This window comes from Mobula hypostoma, chromosome 22, assembly GCF_963921235.1.
Source record: "Mobula hypostoma chromosome 22, sMobHyp1.1, whole genome shotgun sequence".
Taxonomy (NCBI): domain Eukaryota; kingdom Metazoa; phylum Chordata; class Chondrichthyes; order Myliobatiformes; family Myliobatidae; genus Mobula; species Mobula hypostoma.
The window spans coordinates 52,786,125-52,804,679 of record NC_086118.1 but is presented as its reverse complement, the minus strand read 5'-3'; the positions used below and the strand labels follow the sequence as shown (position 1 = coordinate 52,804,679).

The 18,555-nt window shown below is 39.0% G+C and overlaps 1 protein-coding gene across 2 annotated transcripts in view; it reads left to right on the top strand.

Moving 5' to 3' along the window:
* Positions 1-18,555, top strand: part of smurf2 (SMAD specific E3 ubiquitin protein ligase 2) — a 226,334-nt gene that overhangs the window by 149,140 nt on the left and 58,639 nt on the right. For both annotated transcript variants that reach the window (XM_063030598.1, XM_063030599.1), the window contains 4 exons: positions 4,928-4,993; positions 5,512-5,596; positions 8,908-8,991; positions 13,369-13,571. In XM_063030598.1, the coding sequence (XP_062886668.1) occupies positions 4,928-4,993; positions 5,512-5,596; positions 8,908-8,991; positions 13,369-13,571 (438 nt within the window). The remainder of the gene's footprint in view (positions 1-4,927; positions 4,994-5,511; positions 5,597-8,907; positions 8,992-13,368; positions 13,572-18,555) is intronic.

Below are 18,555 nucleotides of genomic sequence, written 5' to 3'. Positions count from 1 at the left end.
GGGACGTGGACCGCTACCGGGCCGCATAGCATGTGCTGCCAGGCCGTGAGGAGACGATATGAGTCAGCTGCACCTTTCCTCATTCCCTGTCATGCACTGTTGAACTTGAACATAGGGTTGCCAACTATCCCGTATTTGCCAGGACATCCTGTATATTGGGCTAAATTGGTTTGTCCCGTATTTCCCCCGCTAAGGTAGAGCATTCCTATGAAACCTTTCATGCTGAAATGGCGTGAAGTGAAGAAGCAATTACCACTAATTTATATGGGAAAATTTTTTTGAGCGTTCCCAGACCCAAAAAAAACCTAACAAATCATACCAAATAACACATAAAACCAAAAATAAGTAATACTAACATATAGTAAAAGCAGGAATGATATGATAAGTACACAGCCTATATAAGGTAGAAATAATGTATGTACAGTATAGTCGGGAAGACAAAGGCAAAACTGATCTGTGGGGGGAAAGGTCGGCACGCGTATATGATGTATGCATATGTGGACATCATATGCGCACGTCACGCATGTGCACACAGGTGCCCACGCAAGGCTTCATGGTCATGGTAGTCTTTCCTGGGGTAAGGTGTCCTGAGATTTGACTGCTACTTTTGTCCCTTATTTGGGAGTGAGAAATTTGGCAACCCTAACTGTAAAAGACATGCTGAGGTGAGTTTAACCCTACTTGAACAACCCCGCCCCCCCCCACCCCGGTTGGCCAGTCCGCAAGAATATTGTCAATATTAAACCAGTCCACGGTGCAAAAAAAGTTGAGGACCCCTGCCCTAACTAATCAAGAACTTGTCAACTTTCATTTTAAATATGCCCAATGACTTGACTTTCACAGCCGTCTGTGGCAGTGAGTTCCACAAATTTGCTACCCTCTGGTGAAAGAAATTCCTCCTCATCTCGGTTCTGAATTGACTTGTATTCTGAGGCTATGCCCCTTAGTCTTAGACTCCACCCACTATAGCAAACATCCTTTCCATGTCCATTGGGAAAGAGCATAATCGACATTCATCAGATCCTGATGAAGGGTCTCGGCCCGAAACGTCAACTATACTCTTTTCCATAGATGCTGCCAGGCCTACTGAGTTCCTCCAGCATTTTGTGTGTGTTGCTCGAATTTCTTTTGCTTGTGATTGGACTCAACAGTACATCCTTGCTTTTGCATTCTAGTCCTCTTGCAATCAATGCCGACATTGCGTTTGTTTTCTTACTGCGGACTCAAGCAAATTAACCTTCAGAGAATCCTGCACGAGGACACCTGACCCTTTGCACCTCTGATTTTGTTGTTAATTTTCTCCTCATTTAAAAAATGAGGTCTACACCTTTATTTCTTCTACCAAAATGCATGACCATACACTTCCTTATCCTATATACCATGTGCCACTTATTTGCCCATTCTCCTAATCTGTTCACATCCTTCTGCAGACTCCTTTCCTCAATATCACCCACCCTCCACCTACCTTTGTATCATCCACAAACTTGGCCACAAAACCATCAATTCCATCATCCAAATTATTGATATATAACGTGAAAAGACATGGTCCCAATGTTATTACCGCACTGTATTTTTTGGGACTTTGCTGTACACAAATTGTCTGCAGTATATCCAATATTATAATAATTACACTTCAGAAGAATGTCACTACTTGTTTGGAATGTCCTGAGGCACTGGGAGATGCTCTAAAAATGCAAATATTTTACTTCAATTTTGGGCAGTTATTGAATCTTTTTCATTAAACGTACTGGCACTTGTTATGAAGTTACGAACAAGCTATGTAACTTTTCTTGTTTTCATGTTGCCGTTTATTGCCACATAAATTCTGTTCTTCTGTTTTGTCAGTTATGTTAATAGATGAAAATCTGCCCTAAACCTATAGATGCTGCTTGGCCTGCTGCGTTCACCAGCAACTTTGATGTATGTTGCTTGAATTTCCAGCATCTGCAGAATTCCTGTTGTTTGAGCTTATTCCTGTGTCCAGCACTGATATACAGCCCTGATTGTGACTTGTACAACAGTACACTTTGGAAAGTAGAAGGCCATTTGTTCCTATGGATACTTTGAAGAGCTGTTCTGTTTGTCCTAGTACCCTGCTTTTAACACATTCCCACAATTATTTTTCCCTTGAGTGAAAACAAGTATTGCAACTGCATCCATACTGGTGGCACATTTAACATCCTACCTCCTTGAATTTTAAAACACTTCTAGTTATGCCCCCTATTAATAGCCCTACCATCATGGGAGATGGTTTATATTCTTTCAAACCCAACAAAATTTCAAATGTGACACAGTGGCATAGCAGTTCATGTAATACTATTACAGCACCAGTGTTAGGGTTCAATTGTGCTGCTCTCTAAGTTGTTTCTACACTTTCCCTATGCCCTCGTGGGTTTCCTCCAGGTGCTCTGGTTTCCTCCCATATTCGAAGACATATGGGATAGTAGGATATAATTGGGTGGCCTGGGTTCATTGGGCCAGAAGGGCCTGTTACTGTGCTGTATCTCTAAAGATATATATTTTTTTTAAGTCCTGTAAAATTTTTTTAGACTTTTTCAATAGTGGAGAACTCGAGCTTCAGTAGTCCCTGTGCACAACTGGAATCATCTATAAAAACCCTTCTGTACTAGTTCCAAAGCCTTCACGTCTGGCTTTAAATCTGTTGCCCAGAAGTTAGACTTTCCTGTAATCTGGATTAACTATTATATACATAAAGTACATTAATATGGGTGTAAGGACAAATTTCATTACTGTGGTGAGGTGTTCAAGACTGTATATCATTATAATAAAAGAACTTCATTCAATATCATCTAAGTTTTAAACTAACTAATCATCCTTTGCACAATAGCCTCCACACAAAATAACCTTGTGACATTTTATAAGCAATTGAAATGTGTTCCAATTGTGTTTCAGTATAACAACTTGTCATCTGTTATAATTCATTAATGTCATTATAACACTGTGGGTAACACTAGCAGTGTACCAGTGGTCCGTGAGTGTCAGGGAACAGGAATGAGCGCTATCGTTATTACAAAGAAAAAAAGTGCGAGGCAAACGCAAAGGTCTTAAGGTTGGTAAGTCACCTGAGCCAGATGACTACATCCCAGAGTCCTGGGAGAGGTTGCTGAAGAGATAATGGATGCAGTGGTCATGATCTTTCAAGAACTACTTGATCCTGGCATGGTCCTAGAGGACTGGAAAATTGCAAATGTCACTCCACTCTTTAAGAAGGGAGGAAGGCTAAAGAAAGGAAATAATAGGCCAGTTAGCCTAACTTCAGTGGTAAAGGATGGCGTTTCGAGGTACTTGGAGACTAATGATAAAATAAGTCAAAGTCAGCATGGTTTCTGTAAAGGGAAATCTTGCCTGATGAATCTGTTAGCGTTCTTCAAGTAAGTAACAAGCAGGGTAGACATAGGAGAGGCAGTGGATGTCATTTACTTGGATTTTCAGAAGGTGTTTGATAAGGTGTCACACAAGGCTGCTTAACAAGATAAAATCCTGTGGTGTTACAGGAAAGATACTGGCATAGATAATGGAACGGCTGACAGGCAGGAGTTAGCAAGTTAGAATAAAAGGGATCTTTTCTGGTTGGCTGCCAGTGGCTAGAGGTGTCCCTCAGGGGCTAGTATTGGGACCGTTGTTTGTTAGATAGTGGAATTGATGGCTTTGTGGCAAAGTTTGCAGATGATACGAAGATAGGTGGAGGGGTAGGTAGTGCTGAGGAAGCAATGCGATTGCAGCAGGACTTGGACAAGTTGGAAAAATGGGCAAAAAAGGGTAGATGGAATACAGTGTTGGGAAATGTGTGATAATGGATTTTGGTATAAGGAACAAAGGTGCAGACTATTATCTAAATGGGGAGAAGGTTCAAACATCAGAGGTGCAAAGTGACTTGGAAGTCCTCGTGCAAGACTCCCAGAAGGTTAATTTACAGGTTGAGTCTGTGGTAAAGAAACCAAATGCAATGTTGGCATTTATTCCAAGGGGAATAGAAAATAAAAGCAAGAAGATAATTCTGAGCCTTTGTAAGATAGTAGTCAGGCCGCACGTAGTGAATTGTCAGCAGTTTTGGGCCCTTGATTCTCAAAAAAGATGTGTTGTCATTGGAGAGAGTACAGAGGAGGTTCACAAGGATGATTCCAGGAATGAAGGGGTTAACATTTGAGAAACGTTTGGCAGCTTTGGGCCCGTAGAAGAAGAAGAAGAAAGACCTTAACTCCGAGTGGAGTCTTCAGGATGCCGTCATGACGGCATTTTTTTAGCAGGCTTTCTATTTTTACGAGGCTGAGTTGCTAGCTGGATGCTCAACCCAGCACGGATGGAAAGCGTGCAAGGGACCCGGCTGGATTCAAACTCAGGAGCCTTCTCTCCAAAGTCGGGCACTGATGCCACTACGCCACCAGCCAGCATAGCTTTGGGCCTGTACTCACTGGAATTTAGAAGAATGCAGGGTCTCATTAAAACCTACCAAATATTGAAAGGACTAGATAGAGTGGATGTGTAGAGGGTGTTTCCTGTGGTGGGTGTATTCAGAACTGGAGGGCACAGCCTCAAAGTTGAGGGGCAACTCTTTAGGATGGGGTTAAAGAGGAATTTTCTTTAGCCAGAGAGTAGGAAATCTGTGGAATGCTTTGCCACAGACTCTGGTATATGCAAGGAGGAAGTTGATCATTTCCTGATCAGTCAGGGCATCAGAGACTATGGTGAGAAGGCAGGTGAACAGGTTTGAGTGGTCTCCGAGATCGGCCATGATGGAATGGCAGAGCAGACTCAATGGGTTGAATGGTCCTATGTCTTATGCACTGTAGATTAACAATGAGTTTAAAAATATCTGTGCTGCTAACTTTGAAACTTGATTTGACATGGCAGTGCTAAGTATTTTTAAGAATAAACTATTGACTAGAAATGTTTCTAATTTTTACAGACCAGAGGCTGGATCTATGCAAACTGAGCCCTAATGACAATGATACAGTAAGAGGGCAGATAGTAGGTATGTGAAATATAGTGTTATTGTTTTTAAGACACAAAGCACCGAAATAATTTAAATATTCACAAATGCCTCTGTATGCTATTCAATTTTCTGAGAAAGTCACAGGACTAGGTGAGTGGTCAAATTAAGTTTTTCTTATCACACTTGGTTAGAGACATTTCTCAGGAGGGGTGCATAATAATTTTCCCAGAGGTTTAAAATCCAAGATAATGGCTATAAAGTTTAATCATAATTTAGAAACTGGGCACAGTTGCCTTGAAAATGGAGAATATAGGAGCACAAGCTGAAAATTAGGCACTGGTCATTTAAAAGTGAAATTAGGAAACTGTTTTATTAGAAAGAAAAAGGAATTTTTTTTTCATCTAAAATGCTGTGTTTTGTGCCCAAGTAAAATTTTTCAGATTTGGGTTGATTGGCTTTGTTAGATCCAGGTACTTTGTCATTCATAAGTATTCGTATATTTTTCATGCTTAAAATGTATATAAATAAATTAACTGAACTAGTTTATTTATTAACAGTGAGCCTTCAGTCTCGGGATCGAATAGGCAGTGGAGGTCCTGTGGTAGATTGCAGTCGTTTGTTTGACAATGATTTGCCAGATGGGTAAGAAATGATTAATAATATATTTTGGAAGTTTTGTAGAAAGCCAAAGCATTTTATAAAATGTTGTGAATTACTAATAGTAAGTAAGTAGTAAAAGGTGATAGAAACATAGATTGTGATAAAGGGGACTGCTTCAGTAATTAAGATTTAAAATGTACACACTTGATTGCTTTCATTATTTTGTGTCATTATCCTGAATAGGCAAAAATAAATTTGAGCTACAGGAAACCTGCAAAAAAACATCGTCACTGTTTGGTCTTAATATTTTTCTATTTCTTGTTGTTTGCATTTTATTGCTGCATGTGCAACAACAAACTAATGCATTGTGATGAAGCTTCACAATTATAAGTAAAAACAAAAGTGCTATGCATTAGACTGATTAGACATCTTTGGAACATGAGAGATGGAGTTAACATTTTATCATAGTTTCCTTTACTAAGCCACAGTTTCCCATCAGAGTTCTAACTGACCTGCATTTACAGGTGTCTATTTTTATCTTTGAAACTTGTAGCATCTACATTTTTTTGTTTTGTAAACTGTAGTTTCATTTTAGTGAGAGATAGCTACAAATGTATGTATCAGTTTCTTAAACATTTATTGCTGTATTGCTAATTACTTGGGAAAATTCACTTGTAAGTAGATTTCCCTTTGATACAGCAACATGATTTTCATTGCAGTGAAAATCTGAAGTTAATCGTAAAGGAACAGAGAAATGATATAAAACAAAAATGTGCTCTGTGTCATTGTAAACCAAAGGTTTTGAGAGGAGTGTACAGTAGCAAATAAAGTGATTAAGTTACAGCCTGAGGAATACAGAGGGTCACCTGGGAGCAGCAGTAGGTGTACATAGAAATGAAGTACTAACCAGACAAGACTGCAAAACAGTCACATGTCATCACATTTCCCTGTGTGGTCTATGTATGACTGTACGCTCACAGTCATATGATGGAGTCCCAACTGTCTTTTGAAATGGCTTAGCAAGTTTCTCACTTGCGTCAAGATCACAATATGATAACAAGAGAAGCAAGGTTAAAACTGGAGAGAATTCAGACATAACAAAGTTTCTCCCCAATTTTGTTGACTTTGAAAAGTCCTTCCTGCTTTAACATCTGGTGATAGCTGTCTCATGGAGCACAGCACAGTGGTCCTTTGGCCCATGATGTTATGCTGACCTTTTAACCTACTCTAAAATCAATCAGACCCTTTCCTCCTTTATAACCCTCCATTTTTCTTTTATTCATTTGCTTTTCTAAGAGTGTCTTAAATGTCCCTAATGTCTCTGCCTCTAACCCCACCTGGCTGGGTATTCCACATACCCATCTCTCTGTTTTTTAAAAAAAAGTTAACTTTGACATCTGCCCTATACTTTTCTCCAATCACCTTAAAATGATGCCCCCATCCCTGTGTTAGGCAAAGTACCTGATTATCCACTTGAACTATGCCTCTGATCGTCTTGTGCACTTTTATCAAGTTACCTGTTGTCTTCCGTCGCTCCAAAGAGAAAAGCCTGGGTCACTAAACCTTATGCTTGTAAGACATGCTTTCTAATCCAGGCAACTTCCTGATATACCCCTGTACCATCTCTAAAGCATCCACATCCTTCCTATAATGAGATGGCCAGAACCATACACAATACTCGAAGTGTGGGTAACCAGGCTCAGTTCAGGCAATTGCACCTTAGGATAAGGATTGGCTGTAGAACAAAAAGAAAGAAAAGGTTCCTTATTGAGAAGTGTAACTCTGGATTTTTCTTCCCCACATGGCGAAGCCTGATTACTTGATAAGCATGTTCAAAACTGAGATTAATAAGTTTGGGGCACTGAGAGAATAGTTATTTTAAGGCTTTAGAGGAAAGTAATTCATTTAGTAATAATGAAAGGCAATGCTTGCTTTTTTATGGTGAAAAAACATTGGCACTAGAGTATTCTATTCTAAAGTAACTGCAGAATTACATCTCCAAAGTAACATTTTTGCTTTGATTACATACTTCAATTAAACTTAGGTTGAGTTTATTTTGAGAGTCAAAGTTACCTAAATTTGGTATTACTCCTAAATGTATATGATAGTCAATTTACAATTTGACAATTTACAGTTGTTCTCATTGTTAACCTGTTAATATAATTAGAAGGCAGCACACGTCAGTGTGGGAAAACTTCTAAAACAATTTGCAAAATAGTAATAAACAGCTTTCTACTTGTAAAATAAAAGCCAATTGAGTTACTTCATGTGTATCCTTTGACAATGAGGTCTCCTCATTGATTTTTTAATGCCAAACAGTTACTAATTAGTTTTACTTACATATACATGTCTTAAAATCACATCTGAAACTAGACACCTGAAAAGCAGAGGTTTAGTTTGATCACAATATCTCTGTTGGCTCAAATCACAAACAAGGGAAAATATGCAGATGCTGGAAATCCAAGCAACACAGAAAAAATGCTGGAGGAACTCAGCAGGCCAGGCAGCATCTATGGGGGTGGGGGGGAGAAATACAATCGACATTTCAGGACAACTGTACTTTTTTCCATAGGTGCTGCCTGGCCTGCTGAGTTCCTCCAGCATTTTATGTCTCAGTGGCTCTGGCTTCCAGTTTTTTTTTATTTTTAAGGTACTCCAACTATAATCTTTAATCTGATATTTAAGCAACACCCAGATTGTGTTCTTAACTCCTGACAATGCAGCTATCAAAGGCCAGAAAACTTGTTCTTATTTTTTGCAGTTTTATTTATTTACTGGACTTGTTTTCCTATTTTAATACTTTGAATACTCACCATGGACTGTTCATAAAACTCTTGCTTCTTTGACAGTTCAGATAACCGAAGTCCATGTGTGAGATCTAGTCACACGAATTGGAGAACATATTTAAATCTTGTATGGAGCGCAGAGGTTATTGAGAAGAGCAACATAAACTAGAGCAATAGGGTAATCTGTTCAGTATTCATTAAATAATGGGTGTTGGCCAGGGCACCAGGAAAATTGTTGATATATAAGCTATTTTGTATTGCTGACAAACATAACTTTCATTCTCAAATCCATAAATACTGATCACAGGTAATGCAGCGCCTTTTTAATATAGCATCCACTAGCACAGAGCTGTTCTTGGAATGAGGTTTGAATCCAAATATGGAAGACATAATTTGTGACGGATAACATATAATCACTTTACATTCTGGGAACTAATGAGTTTGTAACCAAGTTTTGGAATGCATCTCAATGATCTTTAGTGTTAAATTGTTTCCAATATTGGCTTTGGGCACATTCTTAACCCTCTTTTCAGGAAATGTCTTTTACAATCTTTTTCTGTTTGTTAGTTGGGAAGAACGAAGAACTGCCTCAGGTCGGATACAATATCTCAATCACATCACACGAACGACACAGTGGGAAAGACCAACTCGGTAAGCACAGGATGATGGACCTCCCTCTAGTTACTAGCATACCTGAGGTCTGACAATGTTTGGTTTAAAAGAAGTGCTTTTAATGCATTAAAAAGAAATAAATCAGTGAAAAATGCTAGCCTTTTAATGAGCGTTAACTTGCCAACTCACTTTTAAAATAACTTTCCCTTTGCATTGCCTTTTCCTGAGAAGGATGCACATCCTCTTGTGTCCATTTTACCACAGTCATAAATGCCCTTTTTCCCACATTTTTGATTGAACCACCCTAAATAAAAAAATAATGCAGCTAATAAGCTTATCCACTACATGTGACGACTATCTGTTTAATGCTCCTGCAATATGACATACTTATAAAGATGCCGTTTGGTTCTGATCAATAGTCCTGATCTGTTGTTTTGCAAGGTATTATATAAAATGACAACTAAGTTGAAATTCCTGAACACAATAGTTGTGTGTAATGTGCTGAAAGCACTATTCAGAGTTCAGTGCAACATCAGAGTTCAATACTGCATTTCTTTGTAAATAGTTTTCTTTAGAAGTGTTAGAATTAATGTAATGTAAAGTTTAAATGCAAAATTAGTTTAAAAAAAACTTTGCAATATTACTCAACTCAAATTTTTTTCTCCTTATTTATTCTAGCTTTTTTCTTTTGGGGCCTATTGATCTTTTTATCCTCCTATTTAAAAAAAAGTTATTGTACTTATTGTCAATTCCCAAATTTAGTAAGCCACCACATTAACATGCTAAAATCGGTAAAGATCTATCCTTTGTTGTTAGGTACACAACAACCATGATGGAACAGACATATTTCTGGGTGAGGAGGGTGTGTGGCTTGAAAGATGTAGTATTGTTCCAATGCACTTGCTGTGCTAGTTTGTTTAGTTGGTACAGATTGAGATTTTGAGGAGCCTTGACAGCAGTGGTGGATGAAATGTGTATTTGCAATGGTGAATACAGTAACAATTAAGCAGGGTGATGTGATGATGGCATATCTTGTGTTTTTGAGCAGTTACCGAAATGAAGAATATTAAGTCATTACCTAGGATTGTGATCTGTAGATGGTATAAAAAGTTTAAGGCCTCGGGGAGGGCAGGGTGCAGTGAATTGATAAAAGATTAACTCAGCGGGTCAGGCAATATCTACAGGGATGAATAAATGGTCAACATTTTGGGCTGAGACTCTTCATCGGGACCTGGCCCTGTTGAAGAGTCTCAGCTCAAAATGTCGAGCTGATTAATCCTCTCCATAGATATTGCCTGATCTGCTGAGTTTGAGTGTTTTGGGTGTGCTGCTCTGGATTCCCAGCATTTGCAGAATCTCTTGTGTTTATGATTAAAATGAAGATGTGCACTATTTATTTATTGGTGTTTGAGTGTGGTCACCAAGGCCTCTATTTATTTGCCACCTACAGTTGTCCTTGAGAAGGTTATGGTGAACTGCTGCAGTCCTTGAGGTAAAGATACTCCCATGGTGTTTTTGGATAGGTCTTTTAAGAATGTTGATCTGAATGTTAACAGTATTAGGTTTCCATATTGGAGGTTATTCTGCAATAGTGATGTTTCCTTGCAGCTGAAATTAAAGATAAAGATTGGCTTTATTTACAGTGAAATGTGTCCTTTGCATCAAAGCCGCCAGTACTCACAAATGTCCACAACTCACTAACGATAACCCATATATCTTTGAAGTGTGGGAGGAGATCGGAGCGCAAGGATGAAACCCACTTGGTCACAGGGAGAATATACGATCATCTTACAGACAGCAGAAGGAATCGAATCCCAGTCACTGAGCAAATGTGCAAACTGTTGCACTACCATACTGCCCAATCGACATACCTCAGACTGTAGGTTTGAGAGATGCAAGGCTAGTAAACGCAGTGTATTTTGTAAATGGTGTACGCAACAGCTACTCTGTGCCAGTGGTGGGGGTGATGAATGTTTCGGCTCGTAAATGGGTTACTAGAAGAGTTGACTGCTTTGTGCTGCAAGATGTCAAGCTACTTGTTTGAATTGTACTTATCCAAGAAAGTAGAAGTTATTTCATCACACCCCAAATTTGTGCTTTTGCAGGTAGTAGAGTAGCTTTGGGGTTTCAGGTCTGGTCTCACTAAGGCCCTGTACAACTACAGCAAGACATCGCCACAGCCATGCTCAAGTCTTGCTATCAGCAAAGCCCAGCATACCATTTGCCATCTTAATAGCTTGATGCACCTGGTGTAAAAGGACAGACTGGTCACATTGCAGCTCTTTCCCAAAATGTTGTCATTGAGACTATTATCTGACACCTTGTTGTTTCCACCCGGCATTCACATTGAAGACTATATTCAATAAGGAAATGCCCAAAACAATTTTTTATATAGTTAGAAGCTTACTTAGTTAATGTTTCAGTATTGTCTTCTGGTTAAGTTTAGGGATTAACAGAAAGTTTACGTTTGTGTGGAAAACTTAGTAAATGATTCTGTGTTTATTTAATATATTCAATATACTGAGGCCAATATTGATCTTCTATTAAAAAAATGATGCTAATGCATTGGAAAGAGTTTGAAAAACATTAACAGGACTAATGCATGGAATGGGGAGGTCGTCCTTCAAAGAGAGAAAGGAGAGGTTTGACTTGTATCAGCTGATGTTTCTTCTTATAGGATAATCTAGAAATAATGCTCACTGTTTAAGTAAGAGTAAATGGCCCACCCAGTTAAATTTTTATTACTTTCAGAAGGTCATAAGTATTCAGAATATATTTTCTCAAAAGACAGTGGTTACAGAGTCTTTGACTATTTTAGTTGATTACTGGCGGGGCAGGTGGGGGTGGTGAAAGGTTACTGGGGTAGATGTACAAAGCTGAAGTTACAATCATGATCTTATAAAATGACAAGTGAAGCTTGAGGCCTGCTCTCCATTTACACAGAGTGCTACAACACAGAAAAAGGTCATTCAGCCTGCCTAGTCCATAACAAACTGTTATTCTGTCAAGTCTCCCGTCATACTCCTATGCTCCTAAGAATAAAGTCCTAACTAATTCAGGCTTTCACTGTAATTTACATGTTGGAATTGACTTTCTCAGGATACTACATGCATTAGTTTTGCATCTAAAATTGCGATAAATAGTTTTTATTTTAAGATCCTTGATGAATGAAGAACCATTGACATCACCAGATAATAAGACCAGTCTCCTTCAAAACTTCCTTCATGTCCAACTGTTTCCTATCGTACAGGATGACGAATGAGTCATGAGAATGTAAACCGGCCTTTCTACATGAATTATTTCCTGAAAGGCTTGGGTTGGTGATGTCAGAGTTTCAGTGATTAATTCATTTGGATTGGCATTTTTCAGTGTGCAGTTTTAAAATCCTTAGTTCATAGTTAATAGCAGTTTATCAGATTCCAGCTGCTTTTAAATTGGCTTCCTGTCTCAGTGGCACCATGAGTGGGTCTTTCAAGAATCTACCTAAATTTATAAATGTTATTGAAGATTCTCCATTTTTTAATGGTTTGCAAGTGACAGAATATGAAATGTAACTTTCTTAAGTTTGCCATACCAATGTTTAAACTTCCTGATTAATTCCCAAAATTAAATGAGATGATAATTTAAAGCATTAACTAAATATTAGTAAATGGAACAAATCAAAACTTACCACGTAGTCTTCGGTGTCAATTGAATTTAGAAATATCAAATATTAATTTTCTGTTCATATTCAGATTGCCTATGTAGTAATAACTGATATATCTTGTTGGAATAATCTGGACGGATTTTAAATTTTGCTGGTAGCATGCCATTCATATCTGCTTTTCCTCTTTTTTGCCATTATCTAATCTGTCCCTTGGTCCTTTATAAATGCAGCTTCAATGCTAGAATACAAAAGGATCCCTTTTTCTCTCCCTTATAAAACTATTTTAAATTAGCAATCTTAAATTTCTTGCGGAGAATAACTTCCATCAGTCAGTCAGGTTCTCTGTCAGAAGAATTACACCAGCTGCTTAACATGCCACACCATTCCATAAATGGACTAGAATTAAATATTATTTAAATAGTTTATTTTTATCCTTTTTCTTCTTTCTCCTTTCTTTCCTTTTTTTTATATTTCCATTATCCCCCAAGTACACAATCTATCCTTTAAGGTGGCAGTCTAAATTTCCTTTCTTCCTCTCCAATCAAAGACTAAATCACTCTGTGCTATTGTATTGGGAGTGCATAGTGTGACAATTGTAGATAACCATCTCTGCTTCGTTCTTTTTTTTCCCCCTTGTTCTATATTACAAAACCGTTTGTAGATTGTATGTTTGGTTTTTCTGGTATGCTGCTATCTGTGTATTTTGTTTGAGCTTTTTTATTAAATATCTATAAACATTATATATTAAATTTTCTTCAACCTGATCATAGACCTGCCTCTGAATATGCCAGTCCTGGCAGGCCACTGAGTTGTATAGTGGATGAGAATACACCAATTAGCCCAGCTAATGGAGCTTCATGTGGACAGACGCCTGACCCTAGAATGGCAGAGAGGAGGGTGAGATCACAAAGACACAGGAATTACATGAGTCGGACTCATTTGCACCTTCCACCTGATCTCCCAGAAGGTTATGGTAAGTTATTTAATTTCATTTTAAAGAGAATGTAATATTGACAGTTAATATAGTTCTGTATTGCATTTCAGGTGATTTCAATTGGAGTTACTCTAAGAATTATGAACAGTTGGATTTAATGAACTTATGTATACAGATATGTTGAGTTTCCTCTTATAACCTGTAAATTTATAACTAAAATTAAAACATTTGGCAGGAAGGTTTTTTTGGGCAGTTATTGTGCATGGAGAATGCATTGGTAAAGGGCGACTATGATTCACTGATCACTCTTCACTTTGTACTTTCCTGTACAATAGCAGGAGATGGAACATCTGACATTTTACTTCCTTTCCTTTCCCATCATTCCAGAAACCCAGTGTTTCAGGTGAAGCAGCAATTCACTAACACTTGTAATTTAGTCTGTTGCAAGGGATGCCCATGAATTGAATTGAATTGACTTTATTTCTTACATCCTTCTCATACATGAGGAGTAAAAATCTTTACATTACATTTCAGTCTAAATAAGCAATCATAGTAATTTATAATAAATAGAACAGTGAATGTAACATAGAAATACACTCAAATCAGTGTGAGTTAATCAGTCTGATGGCCTGGTGGAAGAAGCTGTCCCGGAGCCTGTTGGTCCTGGCTTTTATGCTGCGGTACTGTTTCCCGGATGGTAGCAGCTAGAATAGATTGTGGTTGGGGTGACTCAGGTCCCCAGTGATCCTCTGGGCCCTTTTTTCACACCTGTCTTTGTAAATGTCCTGAATCATGGGACGTTCACAACTACAGATGCACTGGGCTCTCCGCACCACTCTCTGCAGAATCCTGCGATTAAGGGAAGTATCGTTCCCATATCAGGCAGTGATGCAGCCAGTCAGGATCTTCTCAGTTGTGCCCTGTAGAAATTTCTAAGGATTTGGGGGCCCATACCAAACTTTCTTAACTATCTTAGGTGAAAGAGGTGCTGTTGTGCCTTTTTCACCACACAGCTTGTGTGTACAGACCACGTGAGGTCCTCGGTAATGTAGATGCCAAGGAACTTAAAGCTGTTTACCCTCTCAACCCCAGATCCATTGATGTCAATAGGGGTTAGCCTGTCTCCACTTCTCCTGTAATTCACAACCAGCTCCTTTGTTTTTGTGACATTGAGAGAGAGGTCGTTTTCTTGACACTACGGAGTCAGAGAGATGACTTCTTCCCTGTAGGCCACCTCGTTATCGTTTGAGATTAAGCCAATCAATGTAGTGTCATCAGCAAATTTAATTAGCAGATTAGAGCTGTGGGTGGCGACACAGTCATGAATATACAGGGAGTAAAGGAGGGGACTTAGTACACAGCCCTGAGGGGCTCCTGTGTTGAGAGTCAGAGGGGTGGAGGTGAGGGAACCCACTCTTGCTGGCGATTTGACAGGAAGTCCAGAATCCAGTTGCACAAGGCAGGGTCAAGGCCAAGGTTTCTGAGCTTCCTGTCGAGCCTGGATGGAATTATGGTGTTGAATGCTGAACTGTACTCCAAGAACAGCATTCTCACATAAGCATCCTTTTTCTCCAGATGTGTAAGGACAGTATGTAGAGATGTGGTCTTCTTTGTTGTGGAGAAACTGAATGTTTCAGTTATTTGATTACAAAACACTATTCAGTTTCTGAAGGTGGCCCTTAGCTTTCAGTTACTTGTCACTTTTTTCTTCATCCATTCGTGCTCGTCTTTAGCCTCCTACACAACACCAAACGCAGCATTTGAGCAATTGTGCCTCATTATCTGTTGATGTAGTCTTCAAGACTTTATATCAAGTTTCAGATAATCAGCCTTTCCTATTTGTCAGAACTGAAATGTAAGGTTATCCACCTGTGATATTGACTCAGTTTTGCCTCTATGTATACTGCCTGATTTTCTAGGTATTCTCAGCATTGTCTTTTATTTCTTATTTCTGTTCTGCATATTAAAGTTCCGGCAACATTTAATGATTTTTATATTCATCCTTCTCTAATTACAATCCTCCAGACAAATCAGCTATGATTGACAAGCATTTAACCCTCTTCAATGGCATTAATACATTTTTGCTACTTAATCTCCACTCTGTCACAAACACCTTCTCCTTTTCTCCATCCCTCCCTATCCTTACATTTCAAAGGGTTTCTTTCATGTTGGGATTGAGAGGTTCATGGAGGGAACTCCAAACCTGTGGGATTTTGCGGAGGAATGGGTGGCATTTGTTGGTGGATCAGTTTTAAATTCAGAGGTGAGAACATGGCCAGTATGAGAGAAATGCAGATCTTGCAAGTTGTTACATGTCCTTGGAGGAATTTACAGAGATTGGAAGGTACTGTTGGACAGTTTTAAAGTAAATTCAGTTATATGATCAAGGCTCAAGGTGAACCGTGCTAGTCATTCTGTGGAATGAACTGAGATGTCTGTGATGTGGAAGAACAGAAGAATAAAATCATAATGGGGAGAAGTATGGGTCCAAAAGAAGTGTGCGTGGTTGCTGTAGAGAAGAGCAAAATCTGGTAGATAAAATGTCGTTGGAGCCAGAATAATGCAGTGTAAAAGCTGGATATACAAGGTGACTGACAGGATATGATAAAGTAATGATGGCGAGGGGGTGTGGTGGGGAGGGTTAGTGGGTAGAGGTGTTCTATTTGGGGAAAATAACTATTTAGATCTAGCGGTCCGGGTGTGAATGCTATGTAGCCTCCTCCCTGATGGGAGTGGGACAAACAATTCATAAGCAGGGTCAGTGGGATCCTTCATGATTTTATTGGCCTTTCTCTGGCACATTTCTGTGCATATGTCCTTGATGGCGGGTAGTCTGGTGCTGTTGATGAGTTGGGCAGTTTTGACAACCTGTTGTAGAGCCTTACTGTTTGCTACAGTGCAGTGTCCATACCATGCAGCAATGCAACAAATTAGGATGAGCTGTATTGTAGATATTGGAGGAAACCAGAGCATCCAGAGGAAATCCAGGCAGTCACAGTGAGAGCATGATTATCCCACACAGACAGCACCCAAGATCAGGACTGAACCTAGGTATCTGATGCTGAGAGGGAATGGTTCTAATAGCTGTGCCTCTATACTGCTTGGAATGTAGCAGAAGAAAGTTAACTAGATCCCATTATAAGGACTATATGTCAAACTGCAATCTTCACCATTGGAGTGGGAGGAAGAAAGCATTTTTTAAAAAAATTACCATATTCTTCTCTGGTGTGTGTACAGTACGCTTTTTATTCAGTATCCCTTGATGCTGAAAAACATGCAGGTGTACACGTAGAGCATGAATAATCAAATTAAATACAGCAGGTTTCTTTGTTTCACATATACTAGTCAAGCCCAATGTAACATTTCATATCTGCCTTATTTTTCTTTATATCTTGAGACTATGCTTTTAAAAACATCTTTCACATTATTATTCCTGCTATCAGTGAGGTGCTGACTTATATTGGCACAAAATTTCACGGAATCAACTGTCTTGTGGCATCTAGCCAAGACAATAACTACTTCCATTTTTTTTCAGCATCATGGTAAGGCCCAATCTACCTGCACCTGATATCCACACACAGTTTTCAGCAAGAGCTGTGTAGAATCCAGCTACTTTCCGCTTCAGTTTTCAACTCGTGCAAGCTTGTGGGTCTATTGGAAATGCTCCTCCTGCTGTTAAACAACAAATTAACACAGACTTGAATGGAAACTGGCACCTTCCAAATATGTGTTGTTAATCATTATGTGGTAGCATTTATAATATGATAAGTGACATTACATCATTAGTTTTGCGCTTACATGCCTTTAAACATCTTGATTCATTTTGTCACAGTCATCTTTGTCCATATCTGCAATTCTGTTATGATTTTCCTATATAGAATTTATTTCTTTTCCACCTGTTGATCTCATCTTGCATTGTGCTCTATTCCAAGCCCCTGTCCACATTGTTTTACGGCGCTACATGGCAGCTCTACGAGGACAGCCTATGTCTTTTACCTTTCCATCTTTTTCCATTCTTCCCTCTTTTACCATTACCCATTCTGGCTCCCCTGTCAACCCTTCTCTTCTCACCTGCCTATCACCTCCCTCTGGTTCTCCTCCTTCCCTTTCATCAATGGTCCACTGGCCTCTCATTAGATTCCTTCTTCTTCAGCTTTTTACCTCTTCCATCCTCTTACTCCATCCCACCTTCACCCCTCTCACCTGGTTTCACCTGTCACCTGCCAGTTTAAACTCCTTCCCCACCCCTACCACCTTAGAATTCTAGCTTTTTCCCATCTCATCCGAAACTTTGACTGTTTATTCCTATCCTTAGGTGCTGCCTGACCTGCTGAATTCCTCCAGCTGTTTGTGTGTGTTGCTCACCATTTCATCTATGTCTTTTACACATTCCCTGGCCCTTGCCCATCTCCCAACTCTCCATCTACTGCCATCCCTTTACCTCTCCACCCCCCCACCCCTCCAAACATAAAATTGGCAGATAACTTCTTGGAGATTGCAGAATTGTTGCTGTTCGTTCACAATGAAGCCTGTTGGTATGCTTCAGAAAAGATACAAGGAATTCTCACTCAAATAGGATTAAGATTTTACTTTAGGGGTATGATGGGTTGCTAAACATTTTGGTCATGGGGAGCCGCCTTAAATTACAAATAAAGGGAGCTTTGCTTAACTGTACACACTAAGCACCAACTTTTATTGATGATTCAAAATAAATTGTCAGTCTTTCCATTATCATCAAATTCCCCAAGACATTGTGTCAGGATTTTTTTAAAATGAAGGAATGAATTGACAAGTTTAAGTGTATTTCTTGAGAACATTTATTGTGTATGTTGCTGGTTATTGGATCCAAACCACTTTTTGTCACATTGTCCTTCATAGTGTTAGGTGTCAGGATTAAGGTGTATTGTCTGCACAAGGTGCAAGTCCATCTCATGTAACTTAAATATGGAAATTGGAAGTATGAAGGAAACAAGTCTGTGTTTTGATTTTGTTTTGTACTTATTTCAAGTTTTGGAAAAGTGTG